The following is a 15677-nucleotide window of genomic DNA, read 5'->3' on the forward strand; positions in this document are numbered from 1 at the left end:
TTATTTACCTCAGCATTCAGACTATTTGCGATGAGAATCTAAATTTAGCTCAGGTGCATCCTGTTTACAATGATCATCCTCTAGGTCCCAAGAAACAAAAAAAAGAGATCTGCTGTCAGATCTGACAATGAATCTTGATAGTTGTACAGTCGTCTGAAATAATCTGTGAAGGACCTCTGTTACTCTGGATCCTGATCTCTTGACGAACAGATCAAAAAGATTAAGAGCAGCCTTTTTCCAAAAATCTGAAAATGTTTGAAAAGCTAATCCATGCTTTTGTCACTTCAAGATTAGACTACAGCAATGCTCTACTATCCGGCTACCAATGCTAAATACGGATGCTAGAATCTTGACTAGAACCAAAAGATTTGATCATGTTACTCCAGTGCTGGCTTCCTGTTAAGGCTAGAGCTGATTTCAAGGTTTTACTGCTAACCTACAAAGCATTACATGGAGTTGCTCCTACCCATCTCACCATTTTGGTCCCGCAGTACACTACGCTACAGTCATAAGACGCAGGCCTCATTGTTCCTAAAACAGCTGGAGGCAGGGCTTTCTCCTATAGAGCTGCATTTCTATGGAATGGTCTGCCAAGCTTTGTGAGAGAGACAGACTCGGTCTCAACCTTTAAGTCATTACTGAAGACTCATCTCTTCAGTAGGTCCTACAATTAAGTGTAGTCTGGCCCAGGGGTGTGAAGGTGAATGGCAAGGCACTGGAGTGACGAACCACCCTTCCTGTCTCTGCCTTGCCGGCTCCCCTCTCTCCACTGGGATTCTCTGCCTCAGACCCCATTACGGGGGCTGAGTAACTGGCTTGCTCACACTCTCCCATGCCGTCCCTAGGTGTGCATCACGTCGTGCCAGGCTTTTCCCGCTATACTCAACCTGAGTAGGTCGAGTCACTGACGTGATCTTCCTTCCTGTACTTGGGCTTGTGCGGTGGGGGAGATCTTCGTGGGCTATGCTCGTCCTTGTCTCCGGGTAGTACACTAGTGGTCTGTTGATATCCCTTTGGTGGTGTGTGGGGGGGGGATCTTCGTGGGCTATGCTCGTCCTTGTCTCCGGGTAGTACACTAGTGGTCTGTTGATATCCCTTTGGTGGTGTGGGGGGGTGCTTTTGCAAAGTGGGTGGGGTTACATCCTGCCTTATTGGCCCTGTCCGAGGGTAACTTTGGACAGGGCCACAGTGACCCACAACCCCGTCTCTAGTATCTATGCTGCAATAGTCTTTGTGCCAGGGTCAGTCTGTCATGTCTGGTGTAATTATCCTGTCTTATCTGGTGTCCTGTGAGATCTTAGGCAAGCTCCCTCTAATTCTCCCATATGAACATCTTAAAGAATGATATGGCCATGTACTTTAATCTACCCCCGGTACACCCAGAAGAGGACTGGCCAGCCACCCCTCAAAGCCTGGTTCCTCTCTAGGTTTCTTCCTAGGTCCAGCCTTTTTAGGGAGTTTTTCCCTAGCCACCATGCTTCTACATCTGCATTGCTTGAACTCCGAGGTGTTAGGCTCGGTTTCTGTAGAAGCAACGGTTTCTGTAGAAGCAACTTAAATAAATGCAACTTAAATAGTTATTTAGTTCATTAAAACAGACATTCCCCTGCCCTTATCAGGCAACACACATATACAGTATTTTATAGTAAGAATATAATGGAATATAATTTGCACTCCCTCATTTCAAAACTCCCCAAACGCCGAAGAGAGAAACTACAAATCGCTAGCAGGCCAAGATATAAAAAAAAAAAAGGACCGTTAATATTTACCTGTCAAATAAATAAATGAAATGGCATGCACCGTTCCACCAGGCTAAATGACAAAGCATTTCTGAGATGACAGACAAGAACAGCTGAAGGAAAGAACTATATACAGAACATTTAAAATAGAGATGCATTAAAAGCATTTCTGTGAAGCTTTGCGATTGACAAGGACAAGTTTGATGTCGGACAACAATCGAACGTTCATGATTTAATGCGTGCCAAAGCCAGTAAGATGAAAGGCGATGATTTATACTGAGGCGTTGGCGGGACTTTTAAATATAAAATATAATACCGCAATCATAACTACCTCGGTAGGCGGAAATAAAAGTACAGGCTTTGTTACCGGCAATACGTTTTTAGTTACAGTGCATTTGGAAAGTGTTCAGATCACTTTACTTTTTCCACATATTGTTACAGCCTCATTCTAAAATTGATTACACTAATTTAATTCCTCAATCTACACACAATACCCCATAATGACAAAGCAAAAACAGGTTTAGAATTTGACAAATTTATTAACATTTTTAAAAAGAAATACCTTATTTACGTAAGTATTCAGACCCTTTGCTATGAGACTCAAAATTAAGCTCACGTGCATCCTGTTTCCATGGATCATCCTTGAGCTGTTTCTACAACTTGATTGGTGTCCAACTGTGGTAAATTCAATTGATTGGACATGATTTGGAAAGACACACGCCTCTCTATATAAGATACAACAGTTGACCGTGCATGTCAGAGCAAAAACCAAGACATGAAGTTGAAGGAATTGGAATTGTCTGCAATTGTCCACAGGATTGTGTCGAGGCACAGATCTGGGGAAAGGTACAAAAAAAAATGTCTGCAGCATTGAAGGTCCCCAAGTACACAGTGGCCTCCATCATTCTTAAATGAAGTTTGGAATAACCAAGACTCTTCCTAGAGCTGGGCGCACAGCCAAAGTGAGCAATAGGGGGAGAAGAGCCTTGGTCAGAGAGGTGACCAAGAACTCGATGGTCACTGACAGAGCTCCAGAGTTCTTCTGCAGCACTCCACCAAATCAGGCCTTATGGTAGTGGCCAGACAAAAGTCACTCCTCAGTAAAAAGGCACATGATAGCCCACTTGGAGTTTGCCAAAAGGCACCAAAAAACACTCAGACCATGAGAAACAAGATTCTCTGGTCTGATGAAACCAAGATTGAATTATTTCGCCTGAATGCCAAGCGTCACGTCTGGAAGAAACCTGGCACCATCCCTACATTGAAGCATGGTTGGTAGAATCATGCTGTGGTGATGTTTTTCAGGGGCAGAGACTGGGAGACTAGTAAGTATCTAGGAAAAGACTAACAGAGCAAAGTACAGAGAGATCCTTAATGAAAACCTGCTTCAGAGTGCTCAGGACCTCAGACTGGGGTGAAGGTTCACCTTCCAACAGGACACAACCCTAAGCCAACGCAGGACTGGCTTCGGGACAGGTCTCTTAATGTCCTTGAGTGACCTAGCCAGAGCCCGGACTTGAACCCGATTGAACATCTCTGGAGAGACCTGAAAATAGCTGTGCAGCTACGCACCCCATCCAACCTAATAGTGCTTGAGAGAATCTGCAGATAAGAATGGGAGAAACTCCCCAAATACAGCTGTGCCAAGGTTGTAGTGTCATACCCAAGACTCGAGACTGTAATCACTGCCAAAGGTGCTTCAACAAAGTACTGGTTAAAGGGTCTGAATACGTATGCAAATGTCATTTTTATATATACATTTGTATACATTAACTTCTTAAGGTATAGGGGCAGCATTTTCACTTTTGGATAAATAGCGTGCCCAATTTCAACTTCCTGCTACTCATGCCAAGAATATAAGATATGCATTTATTAGTAGATTTGGATAGAAAACACTCAAGTTTCTAAAACTGTTTGAATCATGTCTGTGAGTATAACAGGACTTATGTAGCAGGCAAAACCCCGAGGACTAACCGTTCAGATTTGTTTTTTTTTAGGTCTCTGTTCATTGAGTACTCATTGGGAAACGATATTTCTTAGGAACTTGTTTTTAGTTCCTACCGCTTCCATTGGATGTCACCAGTCTTTGGAATTTGGTTGAGGTTATTCCTTTGTGCAATGAAGAAGTATGGCCATCTAGGAACTGCTTAACACTGTTGAGAGTTGCACAAGACTTTAAAAAGTAGCTTGGTTTGTTGTCTTCCTGTATTTAACACAGATAGACCAGTCTTCAATTTGATCGATTATTAACGTTTAAAAATACCTAAAGTTGTATTACAAAAGTAGTTTGAAATGTTTTGGCAAAGTTTACAGGCAACTTTTGAAATATTTTGTAGTGACGTTGCGCAATTTGGAAGCTGTTTTTTTCTGGATCAAACGCGCCAAATAAATGGACATTTTGGAAATATATGGACGGAATTAATCGAACAAAAGGACCAATTGTGATGTTTATGGAACATATTGGAGTGCCAACAAAAGAAGCTTGTCAAAGGTAAGGCATGTTTTATATTTTATTTCTGCGTTTTGTGTAGCGCCTGCAGTGTTGAAATATGCTACCCTCTTTGTTTACTGTTGTGCTATCATCAGATAATAGCTTCTTATGCTTTCGCCGAAAAGCCTTTTGAAAATCTGACATGTTGGCTGGATTCACAACGAGTGTAGCTTTAATTTAGTATCTTACATGTGATTTAATGAAAGTTTGATTTTTATATCATTTTATTTGAATTTGTCACGCTGCATTTTCCCTGGCTTTTGGCCAAGTGGGACGCAAGCGTCCCCTATACCATAAGAGTAAAAAATAATAATAATTATAACAAAAATAAAAAACTGTTTTTGCTTTGTCATTATGGAGTAGTGTGTAGATTGATGAAGGGGGAAAAAATATTTAATCAATTTTAGAATAAGTCTAACATAATAAAATGTGGGAAAAGGCATCTAAATACTTTCCGAACGCACTGTACAAAGTAAAGAATGGTCAAATGCTGTCGGCATGCTAAAGTTGACAGGTTTTTTGACTAGGAATGAAAGGGATACGAGTATGGACAGTCAGAATAAAATCTGAATTGGGTTCTTAGATTGGCTGTGTAAACAGCCTAAAGCAGTGGTTCTCCACCGGAGGTGCTAGTACCCCTGGGGGGGTACTTGGCCAATCCACAGGGGGTACTTGAGATGACTCAGGAGACCATAGGGCTTACTGGTAAAATGCACAAGTAGGGTACTCCGGACAGAGCAAAAGACACTTGGTGGTACAGAAAACAAAAAAAAGGTTGAGAATCACTGCTCTCAACAGGGACAGAATTATCAAATGCTCAAAGAATACACAAATAATAGTTGCTGTTTTCTAACTGCAGGCATAGGAGAGAGAACATTTGGAGTGGTGCAGCGACCGGTCATCAACAACTATAAAGAACACAATCCCACAAAATGTTTGTGTGATTGTCGTTTGTCTCACATGTCCTTGTTTCAGCATATTAGTTTACACACAATATGAACTCAAGCAGGTGTTCGAACAGAGGTGTTGAGCTATACGTAAGGGAGACATACTGACAACTGTAGAAACACGAGCGCAAATATAACTTCAGATCCACCTTCTATTCTCTACAAGTTAGGGAAACAAGTTGCTCTTACTTTCCGAAATGACAAATCACCAAAGAGATTAGACATGGAATACATTTTACAGGCATTTTTATTGACACTGCATGAATATCATTTAGCTGGAGAAATAGTTGACAAATGCATACATCTGAAGGAAAGGAATAGTCCACTGGGGAAGCAGTCGAGTGCCGGGTTGTATATTTGACCTTTTAATAGAACCCTGAATGATTATATCTGTTAGTAGTTATGAGGACTTTGCTGCAGCCGAGTTTGGCAATTCAAACATTTAAGTAAAAGGGGAGAGGATTATTTAAATAAAGCACACAATCTTTAATGTATTGGAAAAAGTGCAGAGTGTACTTATCTACAGTATCACCTATTATACCCAATATACTCATCTGAATCAAAGTCCATTTTGTCTCCAATGGGTGTCTGGGTGTTCAAAGAAAGTTCCGGAACACATCCGCCAAACATGCCTATGGTAGGAGTACATTAATTACTGTATAAATTTAGCATTACACAGATTACTGCTATAAAAAAAAAGATAATAAAAAAATGTTAAAGATAAAAGTAATGTTAAATGACATTAACTAGTGATGTACATTTATATCCTTCTTAATTTCAGGCAGATATGTAGACAGGAGATAAGACTCTGGGGGGGGGGGGGGGGGCTTCCAATGAACCAATCTGTTTGTTCCTAAAGTTTTCACTGAGGTCTGAAGTAAAAACACCCTCAAATAAGGGAAACTTGTCTCAAAGTGTGAAAGGCTCACACCAGTACACACGTTCACGTCCACTTAAACGATCCCACATTTCATCTGCCAAGCTACTGTTGATCAGTCACGTTGAGAGGCAAACTAAGAGGCAAACTAAGAGCCCAACTTCACATGATCCAAGCTACCCTCATCTGGACCGTCACTCTAGTACACTGGGCCAATTCTTCTTATAAAAACGGTAATGGCCGGGTAACGACGCCAGATAATTATTTGTGAGGAGTTTCCAGTCCATGTGAAGACCATTCTGATGAGCTTGGCCAGAGGGAATGGAAGAGTTTCACTCAGACTACCAACACTGCTGTTAGACCTTAGCCAGGGGGAGATTAGTTCTCAAACTAATTAATCCTCCCAAAGAGAATCCTCTGTTTCTTAGTGCATCTATAAATCTCATATCTTAACAACATATCAAAGTGGAGTTAAGCCGGAATTACACCCACAATTGGGGATAGAGAAAGCAGCCAAAGTGACATTTGAAAGCGGGGCACAAAGCAGGCATCTTGCCAGTTCCTGGACAGCCTATTCAAGTTGACAGCAGATGCTCAAGCAGCCAAGGCCTCATCCTCTGCTGCAGTCACAGCCCTGGTGCTGGGTGCAAACTAAAAGAGCACAGAGATCTAACCCAGTGAGTCGAGACACCGGTGGTTTGGTCCAGTCCGCAATGCTAGTCAGACGATAGGCTATGCAATCTATTGAGGTTTGTGTCTAATTACTGTACTACTGGCTTTAGGATACTTGCTATTTTCCCAGACATATTCAACTGGACACAGCATCTATAATCTATGCCGGATGTAAATCTTTGACAATAATTTTGCTTCATATGCAATACTTCTAACTCCGAGACCGATAAATTACCACAGTTGATTTTTCATATTCATATATACAGGATTCATACAAAAAAAAAAAGAAGTTGCAGAGTTTGAAGTTTAGCTAAATTAATACGAGTACAGGCAAACCACAACAGCTTAAGCCTCTCTGTATGAGTAAGCAGAATGTCTCTTGTTATTCACGACATTAAACAATCTCTTGAAGATGTGAACTCCAGTAATGCACTGTCCTAGAGATTTCCTGGCATCCTGGTTCCTGCCAGCGTTGCATTCTCCAAAGCACACCAGTGTGTGTGTGTGTGTGGGGGGGGGGGGGGGCAGAAAGAGCAGACAGAGCAGCCTGTCATAGAAGTCAGGCCACAATACGCTATTTTTCTCAAGAGTTACAGAAAGAACCAAGACATGTTACAATAAGTACATTCAGTTGTAAAGCAGTTGCAAAATAACTAACCCCCCCTTCCCCTCTCTCCATTTCTCTGCGTTCCCGGCCAGAAGTTCAGTCAGTCAGCATGGATGAATGTATAGTGTTCTCTTATTAGCCACAGAAACAGGTGATGAGAGAGTGAAGGAGAAGTGCTGGTCGGCGGGACTGGGTCCAGTCTTTTAGCCCATGGCTGAGCCAGCTCCATAACTTGAGTCTTTACTTAAACGGACAATCTCCTGAGACAGAACTTCAAGATCCTAAAAAAAAAAGACAAAAACATAAATTGCTATTTTAATACCACAAAGCTGGGTACAAACAACAACCTCTGCTCATTTCTGGCAGCTTCATATCTAACTGCAAGACATTTCTTTCATCATGCATCCTCTTCCATTCTGATGTACTTCAGCTACGGACTACTGAACTTCAGAGAGTTGATTCAAGGTGTTGGGAAAGAACTGAAAAAAAGTGACAATTATAGCGTGGAGGGTGCGGGGGAGCCATTAGACAGACGGACTCGGGTTCAGCTGCAATCTCCTCCCATAAAAAGCCAACGTTCCTATCCTCTGTGTGCTCACTAAAGCAAGAGCCATGAAATATTAACAGGCCTGTTTGTTTCTGGGCTGGCGGCCCCAACAGGCACTAAATATTCATGAGCTCGCTGCCCACCGCTGCCCCTGGAATCCAGACAGAAGATGGGGGCAACCAGGAGCCTGCCTGCCCATCTGCAGGTTCACCAGTAGCGAACACAACAGTCTTGCACTTCCGCCATGGCGCCCTGTCATTCTGCTCTGGTGGGCTGTGACACTGCTTCATCATGTTCTAGTGCATGATTAGGAGCCCATGCCTGAAGGGCTGCTTGGTAGCAGGGAGGGAAGGGGGTGGGTGGAAAGGCATGAGCAGAGGAGGAGGAGAGGGATGGGGGCAGCTACACATGGTTGCTCTCCCCTTGAGCACCCTCTTATCTGTTTAATCAGATCAAGATTTTTCTCATTTAAAATTGGATAAAAGCAAACCGTTATGTTGCTGTTAACAAGCATGGTACAACTGCCACCAGCGTTGGGTCGCTCATGTCAGAGCCTGCAGCCGCTTCTTCCAGCTGCCATGTAAAGGCTTTGTGACTGAATGACAATTCTCCATGTCTCATTCTTGGATGAGTAATTTTGAATACAGTCTATCCCTTGGCATATTTTGGGCACTGTAATTGAGCTCCTATCTGCATAAAACCAATGCATGAAGTTCTCAGAAAATGTATCATGCATATTATTATATTTTACGATGACAACGTCAAAGAGGATCATCGGCTCGGCTGTCTAAATAAAAAAGTGTATATTTCTTCATTTTGGATATCGAAGAGGACTACAACAGAATTTCAGGCTAGCTTTATTTTTACGCAGAGCCAGAGTGCCTGCAAGTCCTATCCTAGATTTCTCGGGTGTCTTCCAAGCCAAAGTTTAAGCCGGGTGTTTGTGTAACCTACAACTCCCCATGGGCACGCAGCACTCCTACACACCACACAGCCAAGGATCCAGACTGTCTCCAAGACCGACTTAAGCACTACACCCCCTCACTGTAGCTAACCAGCTTACACACACACACACAAAATATTAAACACAGACATCTCACAGTATTACTGATGCAACACTAAACAGAGCAGGGTCAGTTACCACTCAGTATGGACAGTGGAAAGAGCCCTCCCCCCATTACTTCACCACAGTTCGTCAAAAGGCCAGGAGACATTTGATAGGTTAGTGTTCTGAGGTAAAAATCTGCATGAAGATAGAAACACCACACTGTAATCCCATCAAACACATGAGACTGCGCCACCATGCTTTGCTTGGAGGAGACCCATTTCTATTTCTGCATAGAAAACCATTTGAACATTAAGGAGCGCCCACGCCTTGGCCTGTGATGAATACTCCCCCCATGATGCACTAGTCTCAGAGCTGGACGACAGCAGCACACAGGCAGGCATGCCACCTACACACGCACAGTCACACTGACTACACACACATCACCCAGTCAGTGGTCATTGGTATGGATCCCCACACTTTAACTACAGGCCACAGGGATGTCCACAGGTTCAGAACCACTTAAAAACACATCCAATGTGTTTACGGAACACAAACCATTTAATTCACTAGCATGACCATCACCCTCAACAGCAACGGTTTCCCCAACCCCGCCTACCTTCTGTAGTGTACAGCAGCCTACCTTCTGTAGATGCATGTTCTTTGTCAGCTGTTCCTCCAACATGTTCTGCAGCTTCTTGTTCATCTCCCGCAAGTTCTCGTCCCCAGGCTTCACCAGGTCCCGGAGCACAGAGCCCAGACCATGTCCATGGCCCCCCACCTGGCCCCCGTAATTGGCCACCGCCACCGCACCATGTGCACCATGTGCTACAGGGGAGAGAGGGAACAAATCAATTAAAGGATACCAACCTCCGGAATGCTTCATTGAACTAGAGTGTTTGACAAACCCAGGGAAAAACCTAGGGCCCTAGTTATAACTGGCCCATGAATTATATCTAATGAAATTGTTATTTGTAACAAGACGCATGCAATTCTTTCAATGTGAATTATTGTTGTATCAATGTTCAATGGGTTACAGGAATTGAGCAGAACTTCTCTCTAATCCACATTATCTAATGAAATTAGAGAATGTCTCTAGTAAAAATATAATTGTTTGCTGTACAGTGCCTTCATAAAAAGTATTCATACCTCTAGACTTATTCCACATTTTGTTGTGTTATAGCCTGAATTCAAAACCGATTAAATATATATTTTTCCTCACCCATCGACACACAATACCCCATAATGACAAAGTGAAAACATGATAATAAAAAAAAAGAAAATTGTATTGAAAATGAAATACAGAAACCTCTCATCTACATAAGTATTAATTCCCCTCAGTCATGTTAGAATCACCTTTGGCAGCGATTACAGCTGTGAGTATTTCTGGGCAAGTCAAAAGAGCTTTGCACACCTGGATTGTACAATATTTCTCAATTATTCTTTTAACTATTCATGCTCTGTCAAATTGGTGTTAATCATTGCTAGACAACCATTTAAGTCTTGCCATAGATTTAAGCCCATTTAAGTCCAAACTAACACGGCCACTCAGGAACATTCACTGTCTTCTTGGTAAGCAACTCGTGTAGATTTGGCCTTGTGTTTTAGATTGTCCTGCTGAAAGGTGAATTCATCTCCCAGTGTCTGGTGGAAAGCAGACAACTAGGTTTTCCTCTAGGATTTTACCTGTGCTTAGCGCCATTGCATTTCTTTTTATCCTGAATACAATAGTGTTAATTACTTTGCCACATTACTTTAGTTCATTCTTGCAAACAGGATGCATGTGTTGGAATATTTTCTATTCTGTACAGGCTTCCTTTTCACCATGTCAACTAGGTTAGTATTGTGGACTAACTACAATGTTGAACCATCCTCAGTTCTCCCCCATCACAGCCAATAAACTGTTTTAAAGTCACTAAATCCCTGAGCGGTTTCCTTCCTCTCCGGCAACGGATCTAGGAAGGAAGTCTGTATCTTTGTAGTAACTGGGTGTATTGATACACCATCCAGAGTGTAATTAATAACTTCACCATTCTCAAAGGGATATTCAATGTCTGCTTTGTCTACAAATAGGTGACCTTCTTTGAAAGGCATTGGAAAACCTCCTTGGTCTTTGTGGTTAAATCTGTGTTTGCAGTGAGGGACTACTTGACTTAAGGGCCTTACAGATAATTGTATGTGGGGCACAGAGATGAGGCAGTCATTAAAGAAAAGGATGTTAAACACTATTATTGCACACAGAGTGAGTCCATGCAACTGGAGGCAAATTTTTACTCCTGAACTTATTTAGGCTCGTCTTAAAAGGGGTTGAAAACCTTAACTTGACATTTCATCTTTTAATTTTGTATTATTTATCCCCCCCCCCAAAAAAAAAAACCATGGGGTATAGTGTGTCTGGGTCAGTGCCCAAAAATCTCAATGTCAAAATAAATAAATATTTATAATAATATTTGAACTGTAACACAACAAATGTGGATAAAGTCAAGGCGTTTGAATACTTTAAGTTTTGATGTATTTATTTAACTAGGCAAGGTACTGGATCTGTGTTGAGTTCTGGTGCATCCAAGACTGATGCCGGACCATACCAGTTCAAACACAGGTGGTGGCAGTGCTATGCTTCTCTGCTCAATGCAGTACTTGTCCCACCTCTCGGATGGTCTGCAAGCTCAATTACACTGGTTACAATGTTGAACATGTTCATGATTAATGTTTTAAATGCAGCAGTATCATCCATTCATTAGCCTACATCAATCACTCGAGAATCTCACTCCTGCCTTGATAACATTATGTCAGCTGCTCCATTTCTATGGATTGTAGTCTGTTCTGGGTGGGGTACAGCCAGCTGTAGATCCCTGGTTAGGTAACCTCAAACCGCTCAACAATTTCCTAGAGGCCTTGGAGCAAATATCTGTCTGACTGATGAGAAGCTGTTCCTCACGTCTGACAGCATTTCAAAACGACAACGCTGCAGTTGCTCTACAAGACAGGTATACATTTGATGCCAAACAACGACAGTCGAGATGAAATACTGAACCTCACGTGTGATAATGAGTTTAGGTCTTCTAGCGTACCCATAGCGCAGTTGAAGACTTAAAAAGCATAACATTTTCAGGTTTATTGTAACTAGGGCATACCCATTTCTAAAGTGTTACAGGTTCAAACAAAGTGTTTACAACTGACATTGCCAGCTCTTTGTAGAAACAAGGGTCACCTCTTGAAAGTTGCACAGTGCTTCTCTGGCCATGACTAGTCAGGTGGGTCCCTACTGCACTGTCGCCCTGTTAAGTAGGGTTTTCCACAGGACGAGAGCTGTGATCGTCTGAACTGCCTCGGCTGCCAACGTTGTAAATGACACTATTCGTCGCTCAGTATACCCTTTGTGGGGCAGGCACAGCCAATCAAGATCACTTTTCACAATCTGACACTAAAAACATCACGCCCATATTGAGCAGACGTTAAGACTAACTTTCTCTGTGGCTTTTGTACGGGTGCCCAATTCATACGGGACACTTTGGAAATGGGTCTTAAAAAAAGTGTTGTTTACCGTGACAAATCAAAATTGTGTTTTAGTACTGTAGCTGATAAAAGGAACAGCAGTCTTATCAAGAAGCTGCAAGCTCAGCAAGGTAAGTGACAACACATTGTCAATGGAAACATTAGTTCCAACCCTGCTTGGCATTTCACACACCCGTGCAGACAGACAGTAAACAACACAAATGTCTTTCTATCATTGCTATAATACAGTACAGAAATGCTACGGTCCTGACTTTAAAAAGGTCACCCTTATATTCATGTGATTGTTCTAAGAAATTAACTTAATTGACAAATTAAAAGAAAATATAAACAAACCTCTAAAGCTATACATGAACATAGCCTAGATATACTTGTTCTCCAAACCAATCTCTTCTTCTGGGACTAGCGCTGAGTGCAGTGAGGGGAGACTCAGTTGACTCAGAGCAGAATAACATAACCCAAACTGACATCTGCAACACTGGCTCGCTGATGCTGAAAGCCAGGCTGAGATCACAGCTGGAAGATAGACATTCTCAACTCCCTTTAACCAATGATACCTCTAGTCAGGGGCGGCAGGTAGCCTAGCAGTTAAGAGGGTTGGACCAGTAACCGAAAGGAGTTGACTAGGTGTGAATCGGTCTGTGTCCTTGAGCAAGGCACTTAACCCTAATTACTCCTGTAAGTCGTTCTCGGGTTAGCTCAAATGTAGTCAATTAGTTATTCTACTTTGCCCTGGTATGGGAAGAATTCTACAGACATTGAAAAAAAACACCAGTCTCCCTAATAGGTGACAATTGCTTTTCTCATCTTGAATCATGGAAACCTTCCAGGTCTTTCTTCCCCTAAGAGCAGTGTGCTGCAGAAGTGCACTGATATGCCAACATGGCTGAACAGTAACGTTACTAATCTAAGTGGTCCTGCTGCTACTGAACTGCTGAAGCAACACAGTGAGCCGTGGCTGGCTGCCACCACACAGCTACTACAACTGCAGCCCTGCCTGCTGCCAGAGTCACTACAACTAACTGCAGCTCTGCCTGCTCTCAACTCCCACAGGATCACAGTGTGCTAAGTGGAAACACTGACAGGAAAAATACAGGCTAGATCTATAGAAATGTAGCCCTGCCTGTTTAACGTGTATGCGTCATTTCTTGTAATGTACCCCCTCGTCCATTACAGGTGTCATTCCCAGTGATGAATCGCTCATTTGCAAGAGAGTTACAATGCTCACTTAAAAACAACTTCATCATTATAAACAACTTTGTGCGGAGCAATCCCAAGACAGGTTTTCCATTAAACAAGTTCAGAAAATAGAATAACCATCAAGTAATTTGACAACACATTTCCCAAGTCTTAACCTATTGTTATTAATTACAACCTATAAAACGTCAACTTGAAGGCTGCTTCATAACGGACTCATATCCTAACATTCTTGAAGGTTCTGAAGTTCCTGGAGTTCTCCATGTAGAACAAACCGTGTTGGATGAAAAGGTTAGAGGCTACGTCACAGTGGGAGCAGCAGTGTACACTACTAGGCGAGAGGCAGGGGTTACAGACTGCAGCAGTAGGAAACTTACCCAAGCTTACTTCTCCAGCAGGGAAGAGCACTTAGCCAGTAGAGGAAGCTCATCTACAAATAAACTCCCTGTCCAACTCCACACATGACTGCGGCATTGTACCTGACTGCTCAATTAACCAACTCCCACAATCCCTTCTACACTCTCCATCTCGCTCTCTATCACCAGACTGCAGTCTTACACATCACGTCAAGACACTTCTTCCATTACACTAACTGATAGATAGAGATAGATAGAGAAATGAAGTAGAACAGAGTGCCAGTGTGCTCCTCCACAGAAGCCCAATGAACTGATTCAGAGATGGTTCATCAACATGCTGGTAACGTGTGGAGAGTTTGTGAATCATTATCCATCAAGCCCTTTCATAAGATGTGGAAGATCTCAGTGAACAAAATCCGCTGAGGAAAGCAGGTTGGAACCATTTGAAAAAGGATTAATCAAAGAACTGTCACTGTGTACACCACCAGTTTACAGCAGCACAAGTGTTTACATTACCATTAGCTACAAGAACATGATGTGGTGTCATTTAGTTGCTGATGGGACTATGTTACGACGCAAGGTGCAGCAGAGCAGACAGACAGCAGTAGGCGGTGTTGACTAGGTAGGCAGTCTGGCAGGCACTGTAACATTACTGTGTGCGCCTCCCATCTCACCAGCAGGGATGAGGTCTCAGTCGGCTGCTGCATTATTGAATATGTGCTGGGTTCACTCAGGCATGTCGGCACCCTGAATCATTTAAATCCTGCTAATGTCAGCTCTCATCTAGCACCGTGTCCTACTGCCTGCTTTCTGGAGGCTAGGCCCTTCATTTTTCCACAGCCTACAGGCCATTGTATGATCCATCTGGGGATGCGAAGGTGCATAAAGATGGCGCCCCCCATGTACTTTATACAAATGCCTTGTTTGCTAAGTTCGCCGTATGTTATACTGAACAAAAATAAAGCACAACAGGCAACAATTTCAAAGATTTTACTGAGTTACAGTTCATATAAGGAAATCAGTCAATTTCAATAATTTCATTAGGCCCTAATCTATGGATTTCACATGACTGGGAACACAGATTTGCATCGGTTGGTCACAGATACCTTAAAAACCAGTGTGTATCTGGTGACCACCATTTGCCTTACACAGCAAGACACATTCTCCTTAGCAGACTGAAGAGGAGTGGGAAAACATTCAACAATGGGTGTGCGAAGTTGCTGGATATTGGCGGGAACTGGAACACATCGATCCTGAGCATCCCAAACATGGGTGACGTGTGGTGAGTATGCAGCCCGTGGAAGAACTGTGACATTTTCAGTTTCCAGGAATTGTGTACAGATCCTTGCGACGTGCATTATCGTGCTGAGACGAGGTGACGGCTGCGGATGAATGGCACAACAATGGGCCTCAGGATCACGGTATCTCTGTGCATTCAAATTGACATCGATAAAATACAATTGTGTACATTGTCGGGCAAACTGCTCGCCCACACGTGGTTTGTGGTTGTGAGGCCAGTTGGAAGTACTGCTAAATTCTCTAAAATGACATAGTCGATGGCTTATGGTAGAGAATTTAACATTAAAATGATCCGGCAACAGCTCTGGTGGACATTCCTGCAGACAGCATTCCAATTACACACTACCTGAAAACTTGAGACATCTGTGGAATTGTGCTGTGGCAAAA

General features: G+C 42.6%; 1 protein-coding gene across 5 annotated transcripts in view; it reads right to left on the reverse strand.

Annotated features, from left to right (window-relative positions):
* Positions 1-5406: 5406 nt before the first annotated feature.
* LOC115132177 (GRIP1-associated protein 1) overlaps positions 5407-15677 on the reverse strand; it is a 41090-nt gene continuing 30819 nt past the window's right edge. For 4 of the 5 annotated variants that reach the window (XM_065020707.1, XM_065020706.1, XM_029664511.2 and 1 more), the window contains 2 exons: positions 9569-9753; positions 5407-7614 (listed from right to left, as the gene is read on the reverse strand). In XM_065020707.1, coding sequence (XP_064876779.1) covers positions 7537-7614; positions 9569-9753 — 263 coding nt within the window. In that variant the 3' untranslated portion in view covers positions 5407-7536. Of the gene's footprint in view, positions 7615-9568; positions 9754-14965; positions 15374-15677 lie in introns of those variants that run through there. The other variant, XM_065020709.1, reaches the window with a different exon arrangement.

The sequence above is a fragment of the Oncorhynchus nerka genome, linkage group LG7 (assembly GCF_034236695.1).
Source record: "Oncorhynchus nerka isolate Pitt River linkage group LG7, Oner_Uvic_2.0, whole genome shotgun sequence".
Taxonomy (NCBI): Eukaryota; Metazoa; Chordata; class Actinopteri; order Salmoniformes; family Salmonidae; genus Oncorhynchus; species Oncorhynchus nerka.